This window comes from Culex quinquefasciatus, chromosome 3, assembly GCF_015732765.1.
Source record: "Culex quinquefasciatus strain JHB chromosome 3, VPISU_Cqui_1.0_pri_paternal, whole genome shotgun sequence".
NCBI lineage: Eukaryota > Metazoa > Arthropoda > Insecta > Diptera > Culicidae > Culex > Culex quinquefasciatus.
The window spans coordinates 1,240,587-1,265,833 of record NC_051863.1 but is presented as its reverse complement, the minus strand read 5'-3'; the positions used below and the strand labels follow the sequence as shown (position 1 = coordinate 1,265,833).

The 25,247-nt window shown below is 35.2% G+C and overlaps 1 protein-coding gene across 5 annotated transcripts; it reads left to right on the top strand.

The window, feature by feature from the left end:
• Positions 1-1,020: 1,020 nt before the first annotated feature.
• Positions 1,021-24,237, top strand: LOC6040471 (tumor necrosis factor alpha-induced protein 8-like protein). 5 transcript variants are annotated; one of them, XM_038259071.1, is made up of 5 exons: positions 1,021-1,139; positions 1,989-2,181; positions 17,798-17,974; positions 22,588-22,742; positions 22,810-24,237. In XM_038259071.1, exons 3-5 carry the CDS (start codon positions 17,896-17,898, stop codon positions 23,224-23,226), a joined length of 651 nt encoding a protein of 216 aa, XP_038114999.1. In that variant the 5' UTR covers positions 1,021-1,139; positions 1,989-2,181; positions 17,798-17,895; the 3' UTR covers positions 23,227-24,237. The 5 variants fall into 5 exon arrangements, with proteins under 5 accessions (XP_038114999.1, XP_038115002.1, XP_038115001.1 ...); XM_038259073.1 differs by lacking the exon at positions 1,021-1,139 and adding an exon at positions 1,201-1,311; XM_038259072.1 differs by lacking the exon at positions 1,021-1,139 and adding an exon at positions 1,377-1,510.
• The last annotated feature ends 1,010 nt before the right edge of the window (positions 24,238-25,247 follow it).

Genomic DNA, 25,247 nt, shown 5'->3' with positions numbered 1-25,247 from the left:
AGGTCCCGGTGGCAAATTTTGAGACGAGATTTGTCTGATCACGCCTTCCGTCGGACAGGGAAGTAAATGTTGGTCCCGGTCTAACCAAGGGGTTAGGAGTCGTCTCCCTCGGTCCTGCCTCGGTTGTGTCGGTGGTAGGCAGTTGCACTCACAATCCAAAGGTCGTCAGTTTGAATCCCGGGGTGGATGGAAGCTTAGGTGTAAAAAGAGGTTCACCTAGTTTCGAGTAGGAATCTCGTAATCGAGAACGCCAAGGCAATGCTGTAGAGCGAATAATTTGATTTAAAAAAAAAACTCCAGATGTCTACTTGGTGTGGTATTCTAGACTGTATGTGTAAAGAGTTCGACATGCAAGGTGTTTGTGAGGATGTGATGATCGATAAAAAATCCGTAGTGAATAAATTTTCATTAGGGTGAAACCTTGACTAACCTAAACAAGTAGCCAATCCCACTCGTGCTCAACATGAACTGTCACAAGAGCAAGTGGGATAGACTGTCGGTATACATCCAAGGCCCTTTTGAAAAGTTATTACGGAATTGCAAGTCTGACTTTGACAAAGATTCTGAAAATTGCATGACATTCATCCCACCATTGAGCAAAAATGTATAGTTAAAGGGATGATGTTAAAATTCTGTAACAACAAAAAGTACATCAAATTTCCCGTAAAAAGACCTATGCAGCAAGCGTACAAACATATCTAGAGTTCTTACTGAAAAGGTCATACAAAAAAAGCAATCCCATAGTTTATGGGACATTTAAAAAAACTCTAAAGATGGAAACGCATGGTGCTTTTTGGCTACCAATCCGAACGACTTTGACACCACTGACGTGCCTACTAGACCTCCTCTTACCTTTCACGTTGAACGGATGAATGAACAAGAGAAAGAGAGTGGCACGAGAGAGAGAGAGAGAGCGAGCTGCAGTTTGTGAAATGAATGAGAGAATCCGCGGTGAATGAAGCATGTTATGAATTTGAACACGCTGCCAGTCCTGAGGAGAAAAGACCAAATTCAGTCAATCAGACACAATCCGTCGGAGCGGTCGTCGTTATTCTCCAGCAAGTAACCTCGTGGCACGTGCTAGTGTGCGTGTGTATGCATTTTTTTCTGTAGTTGATTATTTCTTCTTTTGCAACAGTGTAAGTGTGGGTGGTGGGTGGCACCTCGGAGATTCTTTCTTCAGAGAAGGGGTGGTTTGGGTCGAGTTTGGGAAATTTGTTTGAAACAACAAGTTGCTGCTGCAGAGTAGCATCCCCCGAAAAAAATGAGATTGAACATGATGCTAGCTGATTAAATTGATTAGTGTTTGAGGTTGTTTTTTTTTACGGTGAAGTGAAGGGAGTGAAATGCATCACACCTTTGGCTTACATGTTGTTGATTCCGAGCAAGATTCGCAATGATTATGAAGTCGACGACGACGATGAAGACGGTCGTCATAGCGCGCTGACTCAAGTTGTATTTTTTTTCCTAAAGTTCAATTAGTTGTTGAGCCCACTTTTGGTTGGTTCAGGTTGGTTGTGTGCAATGAGGAAAATGATTTATTCATGATTATGACAGGGTAGTGAATTTTAAGCACCGCAAAACCCTCGTGCCCGTGCGGTGCAAAGCAAGTGCAATATAGCTTAATTCCAGCGGCAATAGAGCTGAAACTCAAAGAAGAAAAAATCGAGAGCAAAATGAGTGTCCATTGGTGTAGTGATGTAGTACGAGCAGCAGTAAATAGGTTGACCATCGTGTCGCGGTTTCATGATGATACAAAGATAAATGTGAAATCCTCATTGTGTTCAAAGTGGTACAAAATTGGCCGATTTACGACATCACCCCAGTCAGCGGGGAGGCAGCTCGAAGAAGGGACAAGTGGGGCAAACGCACTGGCTGTGATATCACTGATAAGACGGTGTTGTATGGAGACGATGACTCAGAAATACTTTGAACTGCTTCTAAGTTCTGAGAGTGTGTGTCTACAGTAAAGTTATGTTTTTTTCCAGGTGTCTGATTTAGTTATTGTTGATTCATCGATTTCGTCGCGAGGTCATTCCGAGGAAAACACAGAAACAGTGAAGCAAAAGCAGTGAAAAAAGGAAAACAAAAAAAAAACGGGAGAGGCGAAGGACACTTGCTGGCAGGAAAAGGTGTTGTGGGGACACACCGTGAGCAGCAAGGACACGCCGTTTGTTCTTGGTGAGTTCATCGAGCGCTCTCTTTCTCTTTTGGTCAGCAAAGCGAACATTTCCCCAGTTGGCGGTTAACCCTCGGCAGACTGAAATAAAGATGATTGGAAATTGATGATTGAATAGATAATTGGCACTTCGAAATATTTTTTTGTAATTTTTATTCTTTGCAAATCCATATCTCAGCAACCAGAGGTCGGATCAACAAAGTCCAAAAAAGAAAATTTTCTAGATTTTTTCAGCTTTTCAAAGCAATTCTTTGCAATTTTGGCCGATGTCATGCATTTTTATTTTTTGTATTTTTTTTAATATTGCTCAAAATTTGTAAGGGCCAAAAAGCCATTTTGTATCATTGGTTTATCCTTACCTACAATTTTGATAGCCATCCATATAAAAATGGTACGTTAAAATGCAAAAATCTGTATCTTTGGGATGATTTTTTTTTTTTCTTAAAACTTCATCATCCCGGTACAGGAATCAAACACACGACCTCTAGATTGGATATCCAAACCCATTCCCTACCGCTCAGGATTCCCAGTGAGTAGATTTACTCTTTGAAGGGATCTGATTTTGCCGAGCCGGAAAGGAATCGAACCCATCACCTTCCGCTTACAAGGCGAAACCCGTAACCTCACGGCCACGCGAGTAGGCCGCCGCGGTAGCTCGGCAAATTAATGATCGATTTGGTGTCTTCGGCAAAGTTTTTTTCCAATTTATATACCGTAAAACAGGGTGACTTTGATAGGTTTGAGATTTTTCCGTAAAATGAAGAATACAAATTAAATAGGTGCTATGTAATCATACTGACTAAAGTAGAGAAGTGTTCAAAGAATCTCAAGAAGAAGTTTTCATGAAATTTTGAAAAGTTGAAATAGTTAGTGAACTATAATTAAGTAATGTTGATGAATATCATAATTTTAATATTCTAAAAGTGTCATGATTGTCTCAATGGACATGATTTCGAATCGGAAAACGGAATGCATTTCGGATTCTTTGGACAATGTTCCATTAGGAGTAGGTAAAATAAGTTTGTAAATAACAAATATTATGTGATTTCGAAATATAATTAAAAAAAAATCTTAACAATTATAGGCATTTTCAGTAGAACAAATTAACTATAAAATGTGAACCTTTTTTATTCGTCTAAGTTTAAAATGCAATATGAATCGATAATATTAGTTTTATTAAAGCTAGTTTTATCGAATTTCAGGCAAATTATTACTCTTTAACAATTTTACCTAAAATATGTATGTGTTTTGTTAAAAAGCTTATAAACTCAGTTAACTAAATAACGACATTGATTTTTTTCTCAAAAACTTTATTATCAACCTCAGCGATGGTAAATTAGATGTAGAAATAAAATTTGAACACCTTAATTATAATTTTAACAAAAGAAACTGTGACTATCGAAGTCACCCCGGAATTCAAAACCCTCACTTTTGAGTGCACTTTTGAAAAAAAAACTTCTTTTTTTAAAGTTAGTACATGGACCTTGTGTGGCCTATACTGTCAAAATTAGCTACAGTCGACCTTCTGGTTGTCGATCTTCTCGATATCAATATTGCTCCATCTTTCGATAAATTATTCAGTCCCTTCAATTTGAATACTTCAATTCTCTTCATTCCTCGATATTTTCTCTTGCTTGAAGGATCTCTTCCTCGACGGTCCCTTGGATTCTGTTAGCTTTAAAAATCTCTTCCGGTTGTCAATAATTTCACTTTCTCATGGCTTGCAGATACATTTTTCTTTGCGAAACGAAGCTTTGAAGGGTGTTTGACATTAGTTTGTTTTTGTTTGATGGACGTTGCCATGATTCTCTCCCATAGCTGGGAATCAAGAAAAAAATATTTTCAATCGAGTCTTCATTTTGCACCGTTCAGTAAACTGATGATTCTCTTCCTCGACGGTCCCTTGGATATTGACAACCAGAGAGTCGACTGTACTTGTATTGCTTTCATGCTAACACCAACAGATTTGCAATTTGGATACATCCAGTGATATTTCTATATTATCCTCAAATTTCCCTCTTATTTTTCCGTTAAAAATAAGAAGAAATAAATATAGATAAGTGGATTAAGTTCCCTTTAACATCCTGAAACGCAAACGGAACGACATGTGCGCGCGTAAATTACGCCCAAGAAGGTCCTTGATCATCACCACACAACACACAGAAACAGCGTTGTAAGCCGTTTATGTTCCCCGGGGTTGCTTGGATGGAACGTGCTGCGTGTGAGTAAAACCGCCAAAAAGGTTGCAGCTGCCACCGCGCGCACACACTCACATCCGACGGTTGCTTCGATCGTCGTCCTTCGCTGTCGGCGCGGAATGTCCTTTTTTCCCCTCTTTTACAGCTGAGAGCGGTGGAAGTGCGGCAAAGGTCGGATCTGGGCTTGACAGTGTTACACAAAAAAGGGGGCGCGGGATCGGGCCTGGGGGTTTCCTTCAAGAAGAAGGAACTTTCTACGCAATGTTGTTGTTAGGACATAAAAACTTGGTCACGGAGTCGCTATTAATATGACATCAACGGGAATGACAAACTGGGAGTCGTCAAAAACAGATGAATTGGAAGGAGCTGGATGGGTTGGTAAGACTCAACAACAGTTGTTCATAACACAAACTGAGTGTTTCAGAAAAAAAAATGTGAAGAAAAAATCCTTTAAATCGTACTGTCTAACAACAGCTGCAGGAAAGAAAACTGGAACCAGCTGCTCAGCCGCACACTTGGATTGATAATTTATCCGCCGGTGGTGGTGGCGTGTGGAAAAACAAATCCGCCACACACTTGAGGCGCCAAAGACGAGCACATGTGCACGTGGTACATTTCTGGACCACATCACCCGGGCGAGGTATAAAATCCGTTGGACTTTGTACTCCGTTGAAAATCGAACGCCATTTACTTGCACTTTGAAATTCCGCTCCAAATTGGTGCGGCGGATGAGAATTTATTGTATGTTTCTTTTCTCGGAAACAATCACCATCACAGTTTGGCGGGTTTTTCCAGAGTCGGATTAAATTTATTGGCTCATTTTACCGCGTTAAGAGCTTCGTCGAGAAAAGGGCTGCCTTCGTACGATGTTCGTTGGTTGGCGGTCGAGTTGCACCCCTCGAAAGTTCATTTCCGTTTCAAGAGCCCTTCTTTTCTTTTGTGTGCTCTACATAAGTTTGCGCTATCTACCTATACTATTCTCCGCACGAACCCCTTGAGGAAGCGATAAAGTGAAGAAAAAAAAACGTCTTCAAACTAATTCAAATTTCTGCATGTTTAGAGTGTAGAGTAAGCAATAAATATAAATACAATGTGTCACGTACTAAGTACGACGTTTAAAATAAATAAACCAACAGTACACGTCATCTGAAATCATTATGGTCATAAAATAGGTTAGCTAAGCTAACGTCCTAACAGTAGACACACAAACACGTAAAACGTTAGTCTTTGAAATTTGCAACCCAAACAAACTATGGATTTTATTGGGGCTGAAAGATGGTTTCGAAAAATGAGAATTTATGTGGTGAATTTTGTTTATTGATATTCATAACAAAGATGAGCAACATTCTATGAAGCTGAACATTGAACGGTCAAAATTCAGAGCTAAGATAAATTAAATTTAGAACGAATTTATAAACAAATATGTCAATATATTTAGTTAGTCGACGAGCAATCATACATCAAATTCAAGTTTAGCGACCTCAAATAAGTCAATTTGGATTGGTTCACTGTGATGGAGTTATATAATTATTAAAAGTCTCCCCTAATTTCAATAACCAGCAAACACATTTTGCAATTTCCGAGAAGCAAAAGTTATAGCCACCTTTTGCTGTTGCTAATGAAATCGATCCGTGGTTTCCATGGCTTTCTTAACTTTGTAAACACACATTTGCTGGAATGCTCAAAGCACGTTCCAAAAGGGTCTATAGAAGAACAAATCAAGAATCCTTTGTGTTTTATAAGATTTTGTTGAATAAAAAGTAGAAATTTAAATTTAACTAAAACGTTACTCTGTAAAAAAGAACCTAAGCATTCGTATATTACCATTTCCAACATGATTCTAGTGTTGGCTTCATGAAACATTCACTATATTACAGGTGCTTCTCTTGTGGTCGTAGTCAAAGGCAAAATTCACCCGCATTTACATGAGCTGCTGCTGCAACATTCATGATGTGTGCGAAAGGTGCGTGCTTCGTGATGATGATACTTTGCTGGGCAACACCACAATTTCACTCAGAATTATTCCCAAAGGGGGGCCCCCAGCCAAGGAGCCCAGCCCACGTGACAGACGGGCTAATTTGTTTCAGCACTGGCTGGTGATAATTTTGCTAAAACGCCACAAACAACAAGGTCTGCCGAAATTTCATAGTACGAGCATAATCGATATTTTTCTTGAATTTTTCACCAACTTGATGAAATATCGAATCGAGCTGATTGCGATGCCCTGATCGTCGCATCGCTTTATGAATGGTTGAACTCCATTCATCTTTTCAACTCAGCTGTGATGTGGATCGAAACGATCGAGGAGATAATTTTTAACCGTTATCTTTAATATGTCTCCATTGGAATGTGATATCACGTTATTTAGTGATGTTCAAAAGTACAACAGTAGATTTCTTGAACTTTTTTTTTTAATTAAAACTGTAATCGTAAAAAAAAAATCAGTTGAAGGATAGTTCAACAAAAACATATAAAAACTATAAGAAAACTGACCACCTCAACGAGACGAGCTCCAAACATCTGATCCCACATGCATGCATTGCAGAGACCATCGAACCCGTCCTTGGCTGTGCTGGTTGGCCCACCGAGAGCTATTAGGTCGGTCAAGAAAACGAGTTCTTCGAGGCAAAGGAGAAATCCCACCACCGTCGCTCGCTGGCTGGCTGGGCTGGAGACGAATTCTTCCGTTCGCAGTTTGGAATGTTTGGAATGTTACCTTTCGACACTTTTATGATGACCCTCCCCTTCAGATCCCTCCCGACAGAGTTAGGTGGCGCTTAGATTTTTGAGCCTCACGTATTTTTTTTGTCGCAATTTAATTAATATTAAATGAAAATTATGCTACGAAGAATATAAGAAGGTTTTGTAATGACTTTTATCCATAATTGCAATTTTTTTCGAAATTGTAAAAAAATAGCACAAAAAAATATTTTATAATTCTCGGGTGAGTTTTCAAAAAGCCGTAAGAGCCACTGTGACCTCTGACACTAATTTTCGTTTTTCTCGAAAATGAAACAAAATTTCATTTATTTCAAGTATGGGTCACTTGAAGGACGTGTTGATGAACAATCTCGAGCATTTTTGATATTGGTTTTTCGTAAGTAGGTCGAATACCGATGCAAAAAGGACTTTGTTTACCAATGGCTCTTACGGCTTTTTGAAAACTAATCCGAGAATTATTCTTCTTTTAGCAACTACTATTTTAATGTTTTAAAAATGTCAAGAATTTCAAGAACAAAAAACATAATAATTTTAACAATTTCCTGACTTTTAGCAGTTATAATAATTCAAAGAAATCTAAGGTGTTTACGTTTTTAGAGAACACAGTCCAGACTCAATTATCCGAAGGCCTTGGAAAATTTTTACTTCGGATAAGAGCAATTCTCTATGAAATCGGTCTTTTTTTAGAATTTTAATTTTTGTATTTTTTAATCCGCCTGAAACTTTTTTGGTGCCTTCGGTATGTCCAAACAAGCCATTTTGCATCATTAGTTTGTCCATATAATTTTCCATACAAATTTGGCAGCTGTCCATACAAAAATGATGCATGAAAATTCAAAAATCTGTATCTTTTGAAGGAATTTTTTGATCGATTTGGTGTCTTCGGCAAAGTTGTAGGTATGGATATGGACTACACTGAAAAAATATGATACACGGTAAAAAAAATTTGGTGATTTTTTATTTAACTTTTTGTCACTAAAACTTGATTTGCAAAAACACTATTTTTTTTTTTTTATATGTTTTAGAGGACATCAAATGCCAACTTTTCAGAAATTTCCAGGTTGTACAAAAAATCTTTGACCGAGTATAAATTTTTTCATCAATACTGATTTTTTCAAAAAATCGAAATATTGGTCGCAAAAATTTTTCAAATTCATTTTTCGATGTAAAATCAAATTTGCAATCAAAAAGTACTTTAGTGAAATTTTGATAAAGTGCACCGTTTTCAAGTTAAATCCAGTTTTAGGTGACTTTTTTGAAAATAGTCGCAGTTTTTCAATTTTTAAAATTTGTGCACTTGTTTGCACACTTTTGAAAAAAATATTTTTGAAAAGCTGAGAAAATTCTCTATATTTTGCTTTTTTGAACTTTGTTGATACGGCCCTTAGTTGCTGAGATATTGCCATGCAAGTGTGTGCAAGGAAAATTGGTGTTTTCTAAGTCTCACCCAAACAACCCACCATTTTCTAATGTCGATATCTCAGCAACTAATGGTCCAATTTTCAATGTTAAAATATGAAACGTGAAATTTTCCGAACTTTTCGAAAAAAATATTTTCAAAAGTTTTAAATCAAGACAAACATTACAAAGGGTCAAACATTCAATATTACGCCCATTTGAAATGTTTGTCTTGGATAATCGAGTCTTGACTGTATGAAGAAGTTTAGGAATCACATAAAACCAAGAATATAATGAAAAAACAATTTTACAATTTTTGAGAATTTTAACAATTTTATGAATTTGAGAAATTATTTTTTTTTTAAGATTCTTGTAATTTAACCCTCTACCACCCAACCCCGCCTTTAGACGGGCTTTTTAAAAAAAAATCGCCAAAAATTCATGTTTCAACCAATTATTGATCTTTAAAAAGCATTGGAAAGAAGAACTCTTAAAATTTTAGAAAATGTATGGGTTGGAAGTTTTACTTGTTTCATGTGACTTCGCCAATGTTTTTCAAATGTCATTTCTTACGGGTCAACTTTGGCTGTGTTTTTCACTGACATTTCTTTTATTTTAAGCAAATAGAGGAATGCAGTAATTTTTCTAGTGTCCCAGACTATGTCTCTACGCCTTTTTTACAATTTAAATGATAATGGTGCCATTTTATAACAGAAAATGTGAAAACCAAGCAAAAAATTGAAAAGGTGACTGTTAAAACATGAAAAAATTAAATAGGCAAAATGTTATGATAGAAGGTGATAAGATAAATTCAAATTAAAATACTTAAAATGAAACGAGAAAAAACATAAAACGAGAGAAGTAAAGCTTTTGTAGAATAAATGTTGCTCAAAATGACCTCTTGAACACGGGAAAAATGAAACCTTCGAAAAAAAAAATTGGGCAGTAGAGGGTTAAAGAATTTTAGGAGATTTCAGGAAATTCAGGAAATTTAAAAAATAAGAATTTCAAGAACATTACAAATAAAATAATCACAAATTTCAAAATAAAAATCGAAATTCAATGATTTTTTTTAAAGGAATTCCTTGATTTTCTTTATTTTTTGTACTGTATTGGCGGCAACAAATGCGTATGTTTTTTCGTTTCCCTTTACTCGTTTTTGGGTGTTTCGTGGTCTGCTTATTTATTCAAACCAATGAGTTTTCCCACTCTGAAAGTGCGCACAGGGGAATTAGGACACAATTAATAATGCAGATATTATTGTCTTGTTTGATGTATATTCCTTTTCATGCTGGGATAGTAAAAAAATACATGTTTTAAGCTTATTTATCAATTCCAAATGTAAATCTTCTAAAATTGACTCAAATTCCGCGAAGCTTTAGAAAAAAGTGACTGACACAAAGCACACTGACTTAGCGTCCCCCCATTATTAGCACGTCATTAGCATAAGTACTATACAGACCGAGGCTGGGAAAGAACTCACTCTCTCTGCGCCATTTTGCACGTGCCAAGCTCATTAGGTGGTGTGATTTATTTCCCTGCCACTAGGACTAGAAGGCTTTCGAGGAATAATAGGTGTGATGGGAATATTCTTACTTTTTTGCGTGGTTAGACATGAAAGTTATTTCCCAGAAGAGTTTAGTGAGTTCAACTGTGCTGTAAGTTTGTTAGGATATTTTTTTCTTTCTAAAGTTACATAAAAAGTTACACCTACAACAAATTAAGAAACTTTACGAAAGCAAATTGGAATTTCAAATCCTCACCAAAAAAAATGCTACCGATGACCACACATACTTTCCGATGGGAAAAGGTAGTAAGAAGAAATGCATTTCACGCTCGAGTGGCTCGCATTGCTCAAACCAGTCAGCCGAAATGGCAATAGAAACACACCCCACCTTCTTTACTCCTCACATATATCACGGATTCAATTTATGGCTTCTCGATCAGAAGAAAAATCGCGTGCCGAGGCTCGAAGGCTGGCATGCCATAGATAAGCAGAGAAATTACTTTAAAAAATAATTTAATTGGGGTAAGTCGTGTTGTGCATAATTTGCGTTCGCATTGTCCCAGCCTTTAGAAAGGCTTATAATTAAAAAAATATCTTTTATCCATTTTCAAATTCTCATTTTCTCTCTCGGAACATTTTAACAATTCTGACCAAAAATGAGCACAACACGACTTACCCCAATAAAAAATATATGTTATTCCAGAAAGAGTTTAGTAATTCAAATCCAAATAAGTCATAAGAAATCAGGATTAAAATTTTGCAATAAAGTCTAATGTCTATTTATCTCTTATTTTTTGATGAAGCTTATTGGTGGTTTCTATCGAATGAAAGGAAGTAAGAAAAAAAAACAGCGTAAGAAAATAAGCATTCACCACAAGTCCGCTGCGCTTCTCTGTGAAATTCAAATGCAATCGATATGCTTTACGGTCGTTTCTGCTCTCGTTGTGAGTTTGTGATTGTGTTTTTCGCGTTCAGTCACCCTATAATTTGAAACCAATAGAAATCCCAATGCTTTCGCGAAACGCGTTGTAGCCGGCCTTTCAACATTCGTCTCTCTTTCTCTCTCTGATTCGTGACAGCAAAGTTAGTCGAACTTTTTTCCTCACTTCTGGAAATACCTTACCAGCGGGCGATGATTATAGCGAGTTCGATTTAACACTTTCAATAATTGATGCTCTAATTAGCATTGGTTGCGCACGAAAGTAAATTCACAAGTCAGTTACCTTTCCCTTTTCAGCTACTTTTTTGGTTGAATGACTTTTCCTGTAGAAAATTTGCGCGAATTGCTTGACTTTTAAAGTTGCATAATTTGAACAAAACTTTTTTTTGTGCTTCTTTTTCCTCGCTGATATCAAGGTGACATTGTCGCTTCCTAATTTTCCCCAAATTCTTTTACGGCACAAGCACAGCTAATTTGGGCTACCTTCGTGTACCTACTTCTCTCTTTTCATCTTCATTACGCTGATGGTGCGGTATATTAGATTCTTCAAGTTGGTGGTCTTTGTACAGAATGTGAACTAAATTTGGATATCTAAAATGCTTCGCTAATTTTTTGCTATTCAGAATAATTTCAAAAACAATCTTGAAATGTAATAAAAAAATCATAAAATCTGAAAAATTTAAGTCCATCGAAAAATATGCGACCGACTGTACCCACCATCATCACCATGGTGCAAAGCACGTTGTCGAAACCATCAACTTGTTGGGCGGCGCCTACTTTTAGAATAATCGATACCAAGTCGGATACAAACAACACGGCAGCAGGCCTTGTTCTACCACAACACAACACATCGGACAGAGTGCTCGCGAGATGGAACAAAATTAACCGCGAAGAAATTTTGATAATTTTAACAATGATTTTCAAACAAAATTTCATCCAAAATTTCCGCATGAACGTAATTTTCCCGCGCAAAGCTTTTTTCGTGGGATAAAATTTCCACCGACCTACTAAGATGGGTCTCGTGGCGCAGGGGTAGCGGCTTCGGCTGCCGATCCCGATGATGCTATGAGACGCGGGTTCGATTCCCGCCTTATCCACTGAGCTTCTATCGGATGGTGAAGTAAAACGTCGGTCCCGGTTTCTCCTGTCTCGTCAGAGGCGCTGGAGCAGAAATCCCACGTTAGAGGAAGGCCATGGCCCGGGGGGCGTAGTGCCAATAGTTTCGTTTCTACTAAGATGGACCACCGAAAAAAAAATCGCTTGATCATGAGAAGATAAATTTTGCGCAGCTTGCTGCAACCACCAGACCAGACTGAGACTTCAACTGCGTGACACGCTTGCCGGAAATTATGTTGTCAGAGCCTACTGCTGCCACCACGACAAACACTCACTTACTCACCCGAAGCGCAGCGGCATGATTCATTGGGGTGTAATAAATTGTTCGATTTTGGAAGTTCATTCGAAACCTGAATTTGCGTTCAAAGTTCTAGGTTTCATTAATAATATAAAAATTATTTTTTGTCCCCATTTTTGCGATTTACTTTACCACCTAAACTCCCAAGCTCGAGAAAAAGGGGGAATTTCCATGCAAATTCCCCCCTATTTCTCGAGCTTGGGAGTTTAAGTGTTACTCTTTCGAAATATGTTCATTTTTGATGATTTTGTTCCTAATCTCCTCAGTGCACCTATGAAATTTGATATGTTCTTTATGTAATCTGCTCCTGCAAAAAGCGTGAAAATTTTGCTTTTGAGCTAATGGTACAGTTTAATTCTAAATCAGTTGAAATTTATAAACAAAACTTAAAATAATTTGTACAAAAAAACTTAAATTTTCTTAAATCTTATTTTCGCGAAATTACGCAAAGTCAAATGTATGGAAGAATGTCGAATTTGTCACACCCTATTGGACCATTCAACGAGGCAAATCTCAGCAGTGTAATTTGTGGCTAATTGAATGGAATTGCAAATTTCTGAAACCTCAAGACGTTGCCTTTGATTTGTTTTAAGCCAAATGCTTTTTGTTGAGTTAAGATAAATAGAGAAATTGTACGATATATTTAGGAACCATCCATAAACCACGTGGACACTTTAAAGGGGGCGGGGGGTTTGAATTTGATTAAAATATAATTGGCAATCCTATCTCAATTTATGAGCACGTAAGTGAAATTTGCTTAGCTTTTTAATGCCGTAATTCGTAAATTTTGTTAAGTTTTCTTTAGGAATCGCCTTATACAGTCTAGACTCGATTATCCGAAGGCCTCCTAAAATTTTCAGTACGATTAATCGAATCACGAAAAAAAAAAATACTTTCGCTGTCCAATTTTTGATCGTCGAGCTTAAATATGAACCCAAAACTAACGCTAAAGTCATTTAGAATTTTTTATATCCAAAATGATGGCGGGGACGAAATGTTGAAAAAATATATTTTTTATATAATAGACAATCAACTATTTATATTTGACTAAAATGGAGTCGCCAAACTCGAATTTGATGTTAAAAACAAGAAAATAAAAAAAAAGACGAAAAAAATAATTTTTTTCATGGTTTAATTATTCGAAGAACTCATAAAAACCTTCGGATAATCGAAACTTTGGTTAATCGAGTTTGGAATGTACACAGTAAAAAAAAGTTTAATTTTGGAAGGTTAAATATGTTATGTGTAATTTTACCTGAAATAAAATAACCTAAATCTAAGTGCAATTCCACCGAAACTGATGAAAATTTCAAAAGTTCCTGATGTAACATTACACCAGAACTCTAGAACCAGAAATGTTCCATGGAATTTTTTTCGTCAAAAATGTGTAATTTTACATCAAGAAAATTGTTAAATTTTCATCAGTTTATGTGGGATTACACTTTATTCCTACAATTTATTTTAGGTAAAATTCTACTTTTTAGTACTCAAATGGATGCTAAAAAGTTAAACTTTTCAGCACTTGTTTCGAAAAGTAATACTTTTCAACATTGTTTTGATTTTAACAGTGGATTGACTAAACACATGGAGATTTGACCTGCAATTCCATTCAAAGGGTGTTTTTCGGAATCGCAAAAAATGTTGTATGGAACTCGTTGCAAAAGCTGATTTTTTCAGCACTCGTCGTAGTCATCCAACTCGGTGAACCTCGTTGGATAAATGTACGACTCGTGTTGAAAAAATCTTCTTTTTGCAACTTGTTGCATAAACTAATATTTTAGTATTATTGTGTAAAGGAAAATCATTTTGAAAATTAACAATGGTTCAAAAAACCAATTTTGCGTACTGTTTTGTCCAGTTTTACATCTGAAAGATTTTAAAATTTTAATATTAAAATAATTTGGTAAAGTCTCTCCAAACGAAACCCATTCTTGATTTACTAAAAAAAGAATTATAATATATGATTGTTTCGAATAGGTTTGAGCAAAGCTTCAAACCTAATCCCCCCCCCCCCTACAATTTCCATACAAATAAAATCTGTTTTGTATGGAGCATGGACAATTACCCACCCCCATTTTTGACCTTTAAAAAGCATTGAAAAGAACAAACACAAAATTGGGTACTAATTTCTATGTGGGTAATTCTCCGCCAACTCACACAGCAGTTGCCCCGACCCCTCTTCGATTTGCGTGAAACTTTGTTCTAAGGGGTAACTTTTGTCCCTGATCACGAATCCGAGGTCCGTTTTTTGATATCTCGTGACGGAGGGGCGGTACGACCCCTTCCATTTTTGAACATGCAAAAAAGAGGTGTTTTTCAATAATTTGCAGCCTGAAACGGTGATGAGATAGAAATTTGGTGTCAAAGGGACTTTTATGTAAAATTAGACGCCCGATATGATGGCGTACTCAGAATTCCGAAAAAACGTATTTTTCATCGAAAAAAACACTAAAAAAGTTTTAAAAATTCTCCCATTTTCCGTTACTCGACTGCAAAAATTTTGGAACATGTCATTTTATGGGAAATTTAATGTTCTTTTCGAATCTACATTGACCCAGAAGGGTCATTTTTTCATTTAGAACAAAATTTTTCATTATAAAATTTCGTGTTTTTTCTAACTTTGCAGGGTTATTTTTTAGAGTGTAACAATGTTCTACAAAGTTGTAGAGCAGACAATTACAAAAATTTTGATATATAGACATGAGGGGTTGCTTATAAACATCACGAGTTATCGCGATTTTACGAAAAAAAGTTTTGAAAAAGTTGGTCGTCATTGATCATGGCCGTTCATGGTCACGAAATTTTAAAATGAAAAATGAAAAAAATGAAAAAATGACCCTTCTGGGTCAATGTAGATTCGAAAAGAACATTAAATTTCCCATAAAATGACATGTTCCAAATTTTTTTACAGTCGAGTAACGGAAAATGGGAGAATTTTTAAAACTTTTTCAGTGTTTTTTTCGATGAAAAATACGTTTTTTCGGAATTCTGAGTACGCCATCAAATCGGGCGTCTAATTTTACATAAAAGTCCCTTTGACAACAAATTTCTATCTCATCACCGTTTCAGGCTGTAAATTATTGAAAAACACCTCTTTTTTCGCATGTTCAAAAATGGAAGGGGTCGTACCGCCCCTCCGTCACGAGATATCAAAAAACGGACCTCGGATTCGTGATCAGGGACAAAAGTTACCCCTTAGGACAAAGTTTCACGCAAATCTAAGAGGGGTCGGGGCAACTTTTTCCGATTTCGTGTGAGTTGGTAGAGAATTACCCATGTACAAGATTAAAAACCATTTCTGATCACTTTTTTCCATTTTAACGCAAATTGACAAGACAACATTTTTTCGATGGATCAGCTATGGTCCCCTTGGAACGAACTGTCAAATAGAACCTTTTCTGTCAAGAAGGGCCGTGAAGTAAATTTTTCAAAATTGAACTAAAAATCCATTTTAAATCCTTTGCGGTCGCCTAAAGGGTCATTGTGCTCAGAAAAATACACAGAAAAAAATATGTAAATTTACACAGCACGTAATTACTGTTTCTTATGTAAACTCACTCAATGTAATGTTGAAATATGATGTAAAGAGTAAAAAGTCGTGGAAATTATTCCAATGTAAATCTAAATCTAATGTAAATCATGAAACTAATGGAAACATTGAGCATGGAAACTCAAATCTGATGAATTTCTACCCGTGTCCGGCTTCCTGTAAATTCCTATTTAATGTAAATCATATATCCAATGTATTTCTGTCAAACGGTGACTTCAAAACTACCCGAACTAAAAATAGTAATATTTGGTTCTCTTTCTATCGCTCTCATACTTCGCTGGCCCACTGCCTGAGCCTCGACCTGAACAAGTTGATGCTTTAGCCGATCGTTTATAAAATGCGAAGATGGCTCAGTCGGCAGCGGGTAGCAGCAGTAACACCGAACATCCTACCCGTCGTCCGTTCGATTCCAGTCCAGCGTTATTCCACGTGGCCGTCGACGAGAAAGCGTCCCCTACCTGTGAAACAACTTTTTAGAATCAGAATTTCCTTTTGCTGCCCGCTTCAATAATTTTAAAATAGAACATAGGCCACACCCTTTTCCTACTGCAATCCAAGTCGAGCTTCTCATTCCCATTGGCCAATCAGAATTAGTGGATTTGAACTAATGTAAATTCCAAAAGTAATGTAAATTTCAAAACTAATGTAAATTTTCAAAACTGATGTAAATTTCCAATGAATGTAATGTCAATTTCCAATGAACCTAATGTAAATATACATCATTTATCATGATACCTTTTGGTACATGATAAATAATGTAAATTTACAGAAATATTTTTTTCTGTGTAAGCTCTACACAGAAAAAAATATGTAAATTTACACAGCACGTAATTACTGTTTCTTATGTAAACTCACTCAATGTAATGTTGAAATATGATGTAAAAAGTAAAAAGTCATGGAAATTACTCCAATGTAAATCTAAATCTAATGTAAATCATGAATCTAATGGAAACGTTGAGCATGGAAACTCAAATCTGATGAATTTCTACCCGTGTTCGGGTTCCTGTAAATTCCTATTTAATGTAAATCATATATCCAATGTATTTCTGCCAAACGTTGACTTAAAAACTACCCGAAGTAAAAATAGTTATATTTGGTTCTCTTTCTATCGCTCTCATACTTCGCTGGCCCACTGCCTGAGCCTCGACCTGAACAAGTTGATGCTTTAGCCGCTCGTTTATAAAATGCGAAGATGGCTCAGTCGGCAGCGGGTAGCAGCAGTAACACCGAACATCCTACCCGTCGTCCGTTCGATTCCAGTTCAGCGTTATTCCACTTGGTCGTCGACGAGAAACCGTCCCCTACCTGGGAAACAACTTTTCAAAATCCGAATTTCCTTTTGCTGCCCGCTTCAATCATTTTAAAATAGAACATAGGCCACACCCTTTTCCTACTGCAATCCAAGTCGAGCTTCTCATTCCCATTGGCCTATCAGAATTAGTTGATTTGAACTAATGTAAATTCCAAAAGTAATGTAAATTCCAAAACTAATGTAAATTTTCAAAACTAATGTAAATTTCCAAAGAATCTAATGTAAATTTCCAATGAACCTAATGTTAATATACATCATTTATCATGATACCTTTTGGTACATGATAAATAATGTAAATTTACAGGAATATTTTTTTCTGTGTATCGCTGTAATCAATAATATCAGCAATCTGCTTTATTTAATGACCCAAATTCACAACAACAACAAATATGATAGAAGAAAAAATCAAAGAAAATTTAAACATTTTCACAAGGAAAAATAGATAAAATTGAAAAATAGGGCAACAAAGGGTATTTTGCATTTTTGCAAATTTTTCAATTCAATTCTATTTAAGTAACCAAAGCATGCTATTTTTAAGTTTTGACAATTTAATTATTTTTTTTTACTTTCAATTACAGCCCTCACATAAGCCATTTTCCTTACCGGCCTGCTAAGATCATCACGCGGAAAACGTGGCCAGTACGACAGCGAAAAAAAATCGTCCAGCAGTGAAACTATGAGTGCTGCCAGCATTTTGGAGCTCCAGACGTGGATCGTGTACCAGCGGATTGCCGCGGAATGTGCAAACTGTTTGTGTAAGTACTTATATAAACAATGTCGTCGACCGTTTGATGAATGTAAAATGTAACCTTTGTGTATAAATGGAGTCTGGGGTGTGGTTTGTAAATATTGCAAAAATTACGTGTTAAAAATAACCTATTTTGAACCAAGCTTGTGTCACTTAAAACTTGTTTTAATTTTGTAAAAAACAAATGACATAATTTCCACTTCTGTTTCCAACTTGTAAATTTACTTTATCTTAAGTTACATTTTCGCATCAGTTCGTTTTCTTTTTACCTTTTACTTTATTTTCTTTCGTTCTTTTTTTTCCAGAATTTGTTCGGTTTCATTTTTCCATTAGTGAGAGAGGGCGACACTGAGACACTCTTAAGTTTACACATAATTTTCGTCGCCAGCACGAAACTTGAAAGCGTTCTCGTGTCACGTTGTGGCCCCCGGCGGACAACCCCGGGACCGTCTTCCTCGTAGACGATTGTCGCCCAGGTCGTGTTATTATTTTGCTGTTTTGTTGATTGATTGGAGAGTGAATTGTTCGACATCGCGAGAAGGGAACCCCGGCAGAACACACACACACACACACACCGGAAGACAATCATCGATTCGAATCGAAGGCCAACCGACCACACAAAAGGCGGCTATTTTCTACCAAATTTCGGGTCGATACGACCTCGATTCACGTGAAAACCACCTCTCACCCGCCTCAAAAGGTGTGTAATATTGACGAGCAACAAGAAATCGAAACACAATCCAATTTAAGCATCAACATCAGAGCTGTGTGCCAAAGCGAGAGAGAGAGAGAGAGGTAGAGAGAGGCAAAAAAGGACATCCGGTCAAAAGGGACGTGCCCACTTCCGGCGACGAGAGGCGTTCCAGTTGTCGTTAAATTTAGATTTTCCAGCCGGGATCAAGAAACCAAGAATGATGAACACAGGTAGGTCGGTCGCTTTGGTGAAAGTCTTCAATTCTAAAATATCTAGCCAGCCCGAAGCGCACTCGAGTTTAGCCTGGTTGAACCGCCATGGACGGTTGCACTTGGCACGTTAGAGACCGCTTCTCTGTGTGATGGAGGTACGTTGGCCCTCTCCCACTCGAAACACTTGAGTCCAGTCCCAGAGGGTTGTAAAATACAAAAAAAGTAAAGAACGAGAGATAAACCCGCTGAAGCAAGTCAGTATTGAGTAGCAGTTTTTTTTATTATTTATTTTTTATATATTTTCTGTACATGGTTTGATTCTAGTTTCTGTTTTTCGCTAATTACACATGCTTGGTGGACTGGTTTAAACCGACTTTACAGGGTTAGTCAGCCATGCTGTTGAATGCACGGATTCTACGAGATTTTTAATAAAGAATGCCCATAAGTATCTTAGATGGCTAGTTTAACAAACTTCTGCGGACAAACATTAAATCTGGAGCAATATTTGAAAGGGGCAACCTACAAACAGTAAGCCAAGGGAATAATTCTACCTAATTTTCAAATTTTGGATTTTTTTAGAATTAGAGAATTTAAGAGTTTTAAATTTTTTAGAATTTTAGAATTGACGAATTTTATAATTTTAGAATTGACGAATTTTATAATTTTAGAATTTTTGAATTTTAGAATCTGAGATTTTTAAAATTTTAGAATTTTAGAATTTTAGAATTATAGAATTTTTGGAATTTTAAAATTTTAAAATTTTAGAATTTTAGAATTTTAAAATTTTAAAATTTTTGAAATTTTAAAATTTTAAAATTTTAGAATTTTGGAATTTTGGAATTTTGGAATTTTAGAATTTTAGGATTTTAGAATTTTAGAATTTTAAAATTTTAAAATATTAAAATTTTAAAATTTTAGAATTTTAGAATTTTAGAATTTTAGAATTTTAGAATTTTAGAATTTTAGAATTTTAGAATTTTAGAATTTTAGAATTTTAGAATTTTAGAATTTTAGAATTTTAGAATTTTAGAATTTTAGAATTTTAGAATTTTAGAATTTTAGAATTTTAGAATTTTAGAATTTTAGAATTTTAGAATTTTAGAATTTTAGAATTTTAGAATTTTAGAATTTTAGAATTTTAGAATTTTAGAATTTTAGAATTTTCGAATTTTCGAATTTTCGAATTTTCGAATTTTCGAATTTTAGAATTTTAGAATTTTAGAATTTTAGAATTTTAGAATTTTAGAATTTTAGAATTTTAGAATTTTAGAATTTTAGAATTTTAGAATTTTAGAATTTTAGAATTTTAGAATTTTAGAATTTTAGAATTTTAGAATTTTAGAATTTTAGAATTTTAGAATTTTAGAATTTTAGAATTTTAGAATTTTAGAATTTTAGAATTTTAGAATTTTAGAATTTTAGAATTTTAGAATTTTAGAATTTTAGAATTTTAGAATTTTAGAATTTTAGAATTTTAGAATTTTGGAATTTTAGAATCTTAGAATTTTAGAATTTTAGAATTTTGGAATTTTGGAATTTTGGAATTTTGGAATTTTGGAATTTTGGAATTTTGGAATTTTGGAATTTTGGAATTTTAGAATTTTAGAATTTTAGAATTTTAGAATTTTAGAATTTTAGAATTTTAGAATTTTAGAATTTTAGAATTTTAGAATTTTAGAATTTTAGAATTTTAGAATTTTAGAATTTTAGAATTTTAGAATTTTAGAGTTTGAGAATTTAAGAATTTGAGAATTTGAGAATTTGAGAATTTTAGAATTTTAGAGTTTTAGAATTTTAAAATTTTAGAATTTTAGAATTTTAGAATTTTAGAATTTTAAAATTTTAGAATTTTAGAATTTTAGAATTTTAGAATTTTAGAATTATAGAATTTTAGAATTTTTAAAATTTTAGATTTTTTTAAATTACGGTAATTTTACAATTGGGCAATTTGCGATTTTTTTTAAATAACGGAATTTAAAAAAAAAAAACAAAATTTCGGCTTCGAAATTTAGGATTTTTCAAATTACGGATTTCCTTGAATTTTTCAAATTTTCGGCTTTGATATTTTTGATTTTGTTTTGAATTTTGGAAATTTAGATTTTTTTAAAATTAAAATTATCGTTTTCATTATACAGCAGCTCAACGCTATATATGAATGAAAAATCTAAAAAAAAATCGATATTCAAAAAAAAAATTCCTCCAGATTTCTTGGACAAAGTAACGTCAGTAGGAAGACATTGGGTCTGGAGGGTGAGATCGGGTCATACAAATTTCAGCATTTTTATATGACCCAATCTCACCCCCAGACCCAATGTCACCCCTGATGGCGATACTGGATATTTTTGGGTTTTTTTTAAGAAGACACGATTTTGAACCAAAATGCATTAATAACACAACAGTGATGAATATGCATTTAGGTCATTTATGCGTACAGGGGCAGTGAACAACTTTAAATGTCATGTGTTTTTATGAAAGGATAATTTCAGCAAAAAAAAAAAAAACAAGACAAAGGGCCCTTTTTTTGAAACATTAACATTAAGATCTAGAAGCCCTACACACAAAAAAATATTTCTGAATGTTACATCATTTATGATGTAACACTTTTGCACGTCATTAAACATTTAAATTTAAATGTAATTTGATGTAAGTTTGCAACAAATTATATGTAAAAACATAGTTTTACGTGTGATTCAACCGTTTACGTCGAATCTCAAGTTTACATAAACTGAGTTTACATGTGATTCATTTTTTCCGTGTCGAGTAAATTCACATATTTTTTCGGTGTACTTACGTTATTAGTTTTTAGATAGAATTAATTTAACAGGAATTTTTTTTTATATAAAATACATACGAAATTAAGGTTAGATGGGTGAAATATTATAACTTAACTAAAAATTCATTTGAAACCTTTTTTTTTTCTTTAGAATATAGACATAAGACGCCAAATGCCAAAAAATGCTTTCTATTAAATTTCATATTTTATGTGATTTTGAGATTTAATAAGATATTTATGGAAAGAAATACCAAATAATTTGGCGATTATGTTTTAAATTAAGTTCTTTGAATGTATTGCTATAGTTTTCAACTTTAAGTATTTTTACAAACTATTGAATATGTTTTTATCTTATACATTAATGTTAGTTCAAAAAGTAAATCTGGATTTTATAAATAGAATAAACAGTAATGCAAATGCTTGGAAAGTTTGGATCCCCTTGAGAAAGGGTAATCCCCTAGAGAAGGGGTAACAAAGAACACATTTTATTGCACATATCTTTTCAAATCAATACTTGAGCAAATCAGCAAATTCAGCAGCGAGACGAGACGCGTTAACTGACGCGTCAATGAGCGGTAATAAGTGATAAGTGGCCCCTCGTGCAAGATTCATATCCTATTCGTTCCTTCAGACAAATCTCAAGATTGTTCTCTCCCCCTTCCAAGTTGATCTGTTGAGGGGTGGGGAGAATCTACCATTTCAACGGTCGCATAAACTCGGTCGTTACGACTTCTTCTTCAGTTGGGACAAAAAAGCAGAAAGTCGAGCATCGCAAAAAAAACAACAGGCAAATATATTAACGACGTTGTTCGGGGACTCTAATATAATCAGATGAGATGGGGGAACAAAGTTTGATTATTGCTTGATTGCGAAAGTGATGAAATCGAGAAGGTTACATAATTTCTAATTTATTATTCTCTCGTTCTGTTTTTTGTCCACAGTCATGACCGACAATGCCTTCAAAGCAAAGGACATCGGCCTGCGGGCGCAGAAGAAGATCCTGTCCCGAATGGCAACCAAGAACGTGGCCAAGGTGTTTATCGACGGTACGACCGCGTCCCTGCTGGACAACGTCTACCGGCTAGCGAAGGCACACGTAAGCGAGTTTTTTTTTTTTATTTTGGGTTGGGGATGAATAATTGAAGGGATGTTGTTCTTTGCAGAGTGGCAGCAAGAAGGACGCGGAACGTCTAGTCAAGAACATCATCAAAATTGTGATCAAAATTGCCGTCCTCCACCGCAACGGTCAGTTCAACGGGGAAGAGCTGAAGCAGGCGGACAAATTCCGAGCCAAGTTCCAGACGCTGCAGATGGCGATCATTTCGTTCTACGAGGTTGACTACAGCTTCGACTTGAACTACCTGCTCAAATCGCTGCAGGAGGTGGACACACTGCTCAAGTCCTGTGTGGCACGCCACCTCACGGACAAGTCGATGGGCCGCATCCAGGAGGTGTTTGAGTTCTTCAGCGATCCGTCCCTGCTGGAGTTGGCGTTCAAGCAGGACTCCTCCCCGTACCGGGACATTATGGACAAAATCGTGACCGATCTCAACAAAGCAATGGAAAACGGAGATATTTAATGGACTCTTGGCCGTTGTCGGAAGGGGCGAGGTCGCGTTGGCCGGGCCACTTCCAGTTAACCTAGTGAATAGCGCTGAGACGTTGTGTTCTTTGTACAGTGGACTCTTATTTATGTTCTTGTTCTATAAGTTACTGTTGATTGCCCTTTAACAATATTGCATTTGTCTGTGTTTAGGAGTCTAAGAATAGACAATTACGTGGTTTTCTGTTAGTCGAATAGCACGGGCCTAATTCCAAATGTTAAAACTATCCAAAAACGATAGACGTATCAAGACAATGAAACAACGCACTGCTTTCTGCGCACAGTGTTTGCTGTAATCTGTAGGTGTTACGGCACAACTGATTAGAATTAGAGAAAAAAAAAATACAAAATTAGGCATACAAATCTAAGTCACTCGAGGTGGAAACACACAAAAAACACAAAAAGAAAAAACTCATATCAATTTACTCAACTTTTGAAAATGTACTTAATCGACAACAATCGTACAATCTAAACAAACAAAAAAACACTGGAAAGAAGCTCACAGGATTTCACACTCAACCACACACACACAAATACTTGCTAGTTCTTTGTAGAGAGAGTTTGTAAACAAAGCTCAAGACGTTCGTCACTCGTGATAGCGATAGCGTTCGAGCTGATAACACAACAAGTTGTAACGATATCACAAGAAATTACCAAACAAAAACACACAGAGACAAAACCAGGACCAGTCTTTCCTTTACACACCGTCGTAGAAGTGTCGGTATATTTGTTGTTGTAGATAGAAAGTGAGCAGAGATAACAAGTTGATATTAACACGTCAAATCGCAACCGCGAGTGTGTTTTGTGTATTGTGTTGCTTAAGCATGATGTACCAACTCAATAAAACTATTTATCGCTGATGATGATGATGCGCGCTGAACCAAGAAAACCATGCAGAAAGGAACCGCGAAACCGGGGCGAACGCAACACGGATGATATTTTGATAGTCAAAGATGAGAAATAATAAAATTATGAGTGGAGAGAAGAATGAACTGTGTTTATCTTCAATATCACAACGTTATTCGAAAGGACATCCTCCAAAGAACAAAAATACTTATGCTTTATTTTTTTTTCTTATTATGTATGCCTTCCTGACTGAGGAAAGGCTTTAAAATAACTCTAGAGAAGAACATTCTAATCAGCCTTCTAGACCCACCTTCACGTATACTGTATAAATCTAGAAAGGTTAATTTTTTATTTATTTTTTTTATTAAGATCCAATAAATCATTTTTTTTTTTTGCTTTTTGGGTGGTTTTGAACCGCTTTAAGTCAGGGATATCCAAAAACACACAAAAAGCATAAATTGATAAAATTTTGTATAGGAATGGATGCAGTAATTTCAAGGTTTAGATTTTATGGAATTTCTGAGAAAATAAAAAAAATGAACAAAGTAATTTTATCCATGCCTTGAAATTGTCCTTTCTTTTTTTGACAACAATTCTTGAGAAAACAACAAAATATGTTAACTCAGCCTATAACTCATTCTATTATTCTAAGAATTTTTTCCTTCTTTTTGTTAAATTTGTTACACACATGCCGAATAAATTGCAATTTCTTTTTATTTTTTTGTTTTTCCGTGAATGCTATTTTTATTTTGCAAAGAAGAAAAATGATTGTAAAAATTTAAATTGGATTACAGGTGTTATTTGGTATAACTCCATTTGACATATTGGACCTCTGGCATATTGCTAATTTTGCATCATGATTAAAAATTTCCAACAACAAATATTATTAGAATCGCTTTAAAGAAGACTTTTTAAATTTGTTTTAAGGTGACAAGGTGGTTTTTCTTTTTTTTAGACGAAAACTCTCTAAACATACAATAACTGCTAACTTACAATAAATGATGAAATTTCCTCCCTTTCCTTCTGTTACAAGTTGAATTTCATCTGCTTTAAAGAAGGGAAAACTGTCTTGATTTGTGATAACAGCTAACAGGAGTTGAATTTTCGCTTTAAAGATTTTTTCTTGTTTCCTTTCTTGTTTCCATAAGGAAA

Excerpts from the sequence above, each read along its gene's own strand:
- LOC6040471 (XM_038259071.1), top strand. The coding sequence starts at position 17,896 with ATGAGTGCTGCCAGCATTTTGGAGCTCCAGACGTGGATCGTGTACCAG. Across the intron at positions 17,975-22,587 it reads GGAATGTGCAAACTGTTTGT|TCATGACCGACAATGCCTTC; the intron begins GTAAGTACTTAT and ends TTTTGTCCACAG. Across the intron at positions 22,743-22,809 it reads ACCGGCTAGCGAAGGCACAC|AGTGGCAGCAAGAAGGACGC; the intron begins GTAAGCGAGTTT and ends TGTTCTTTGCAG.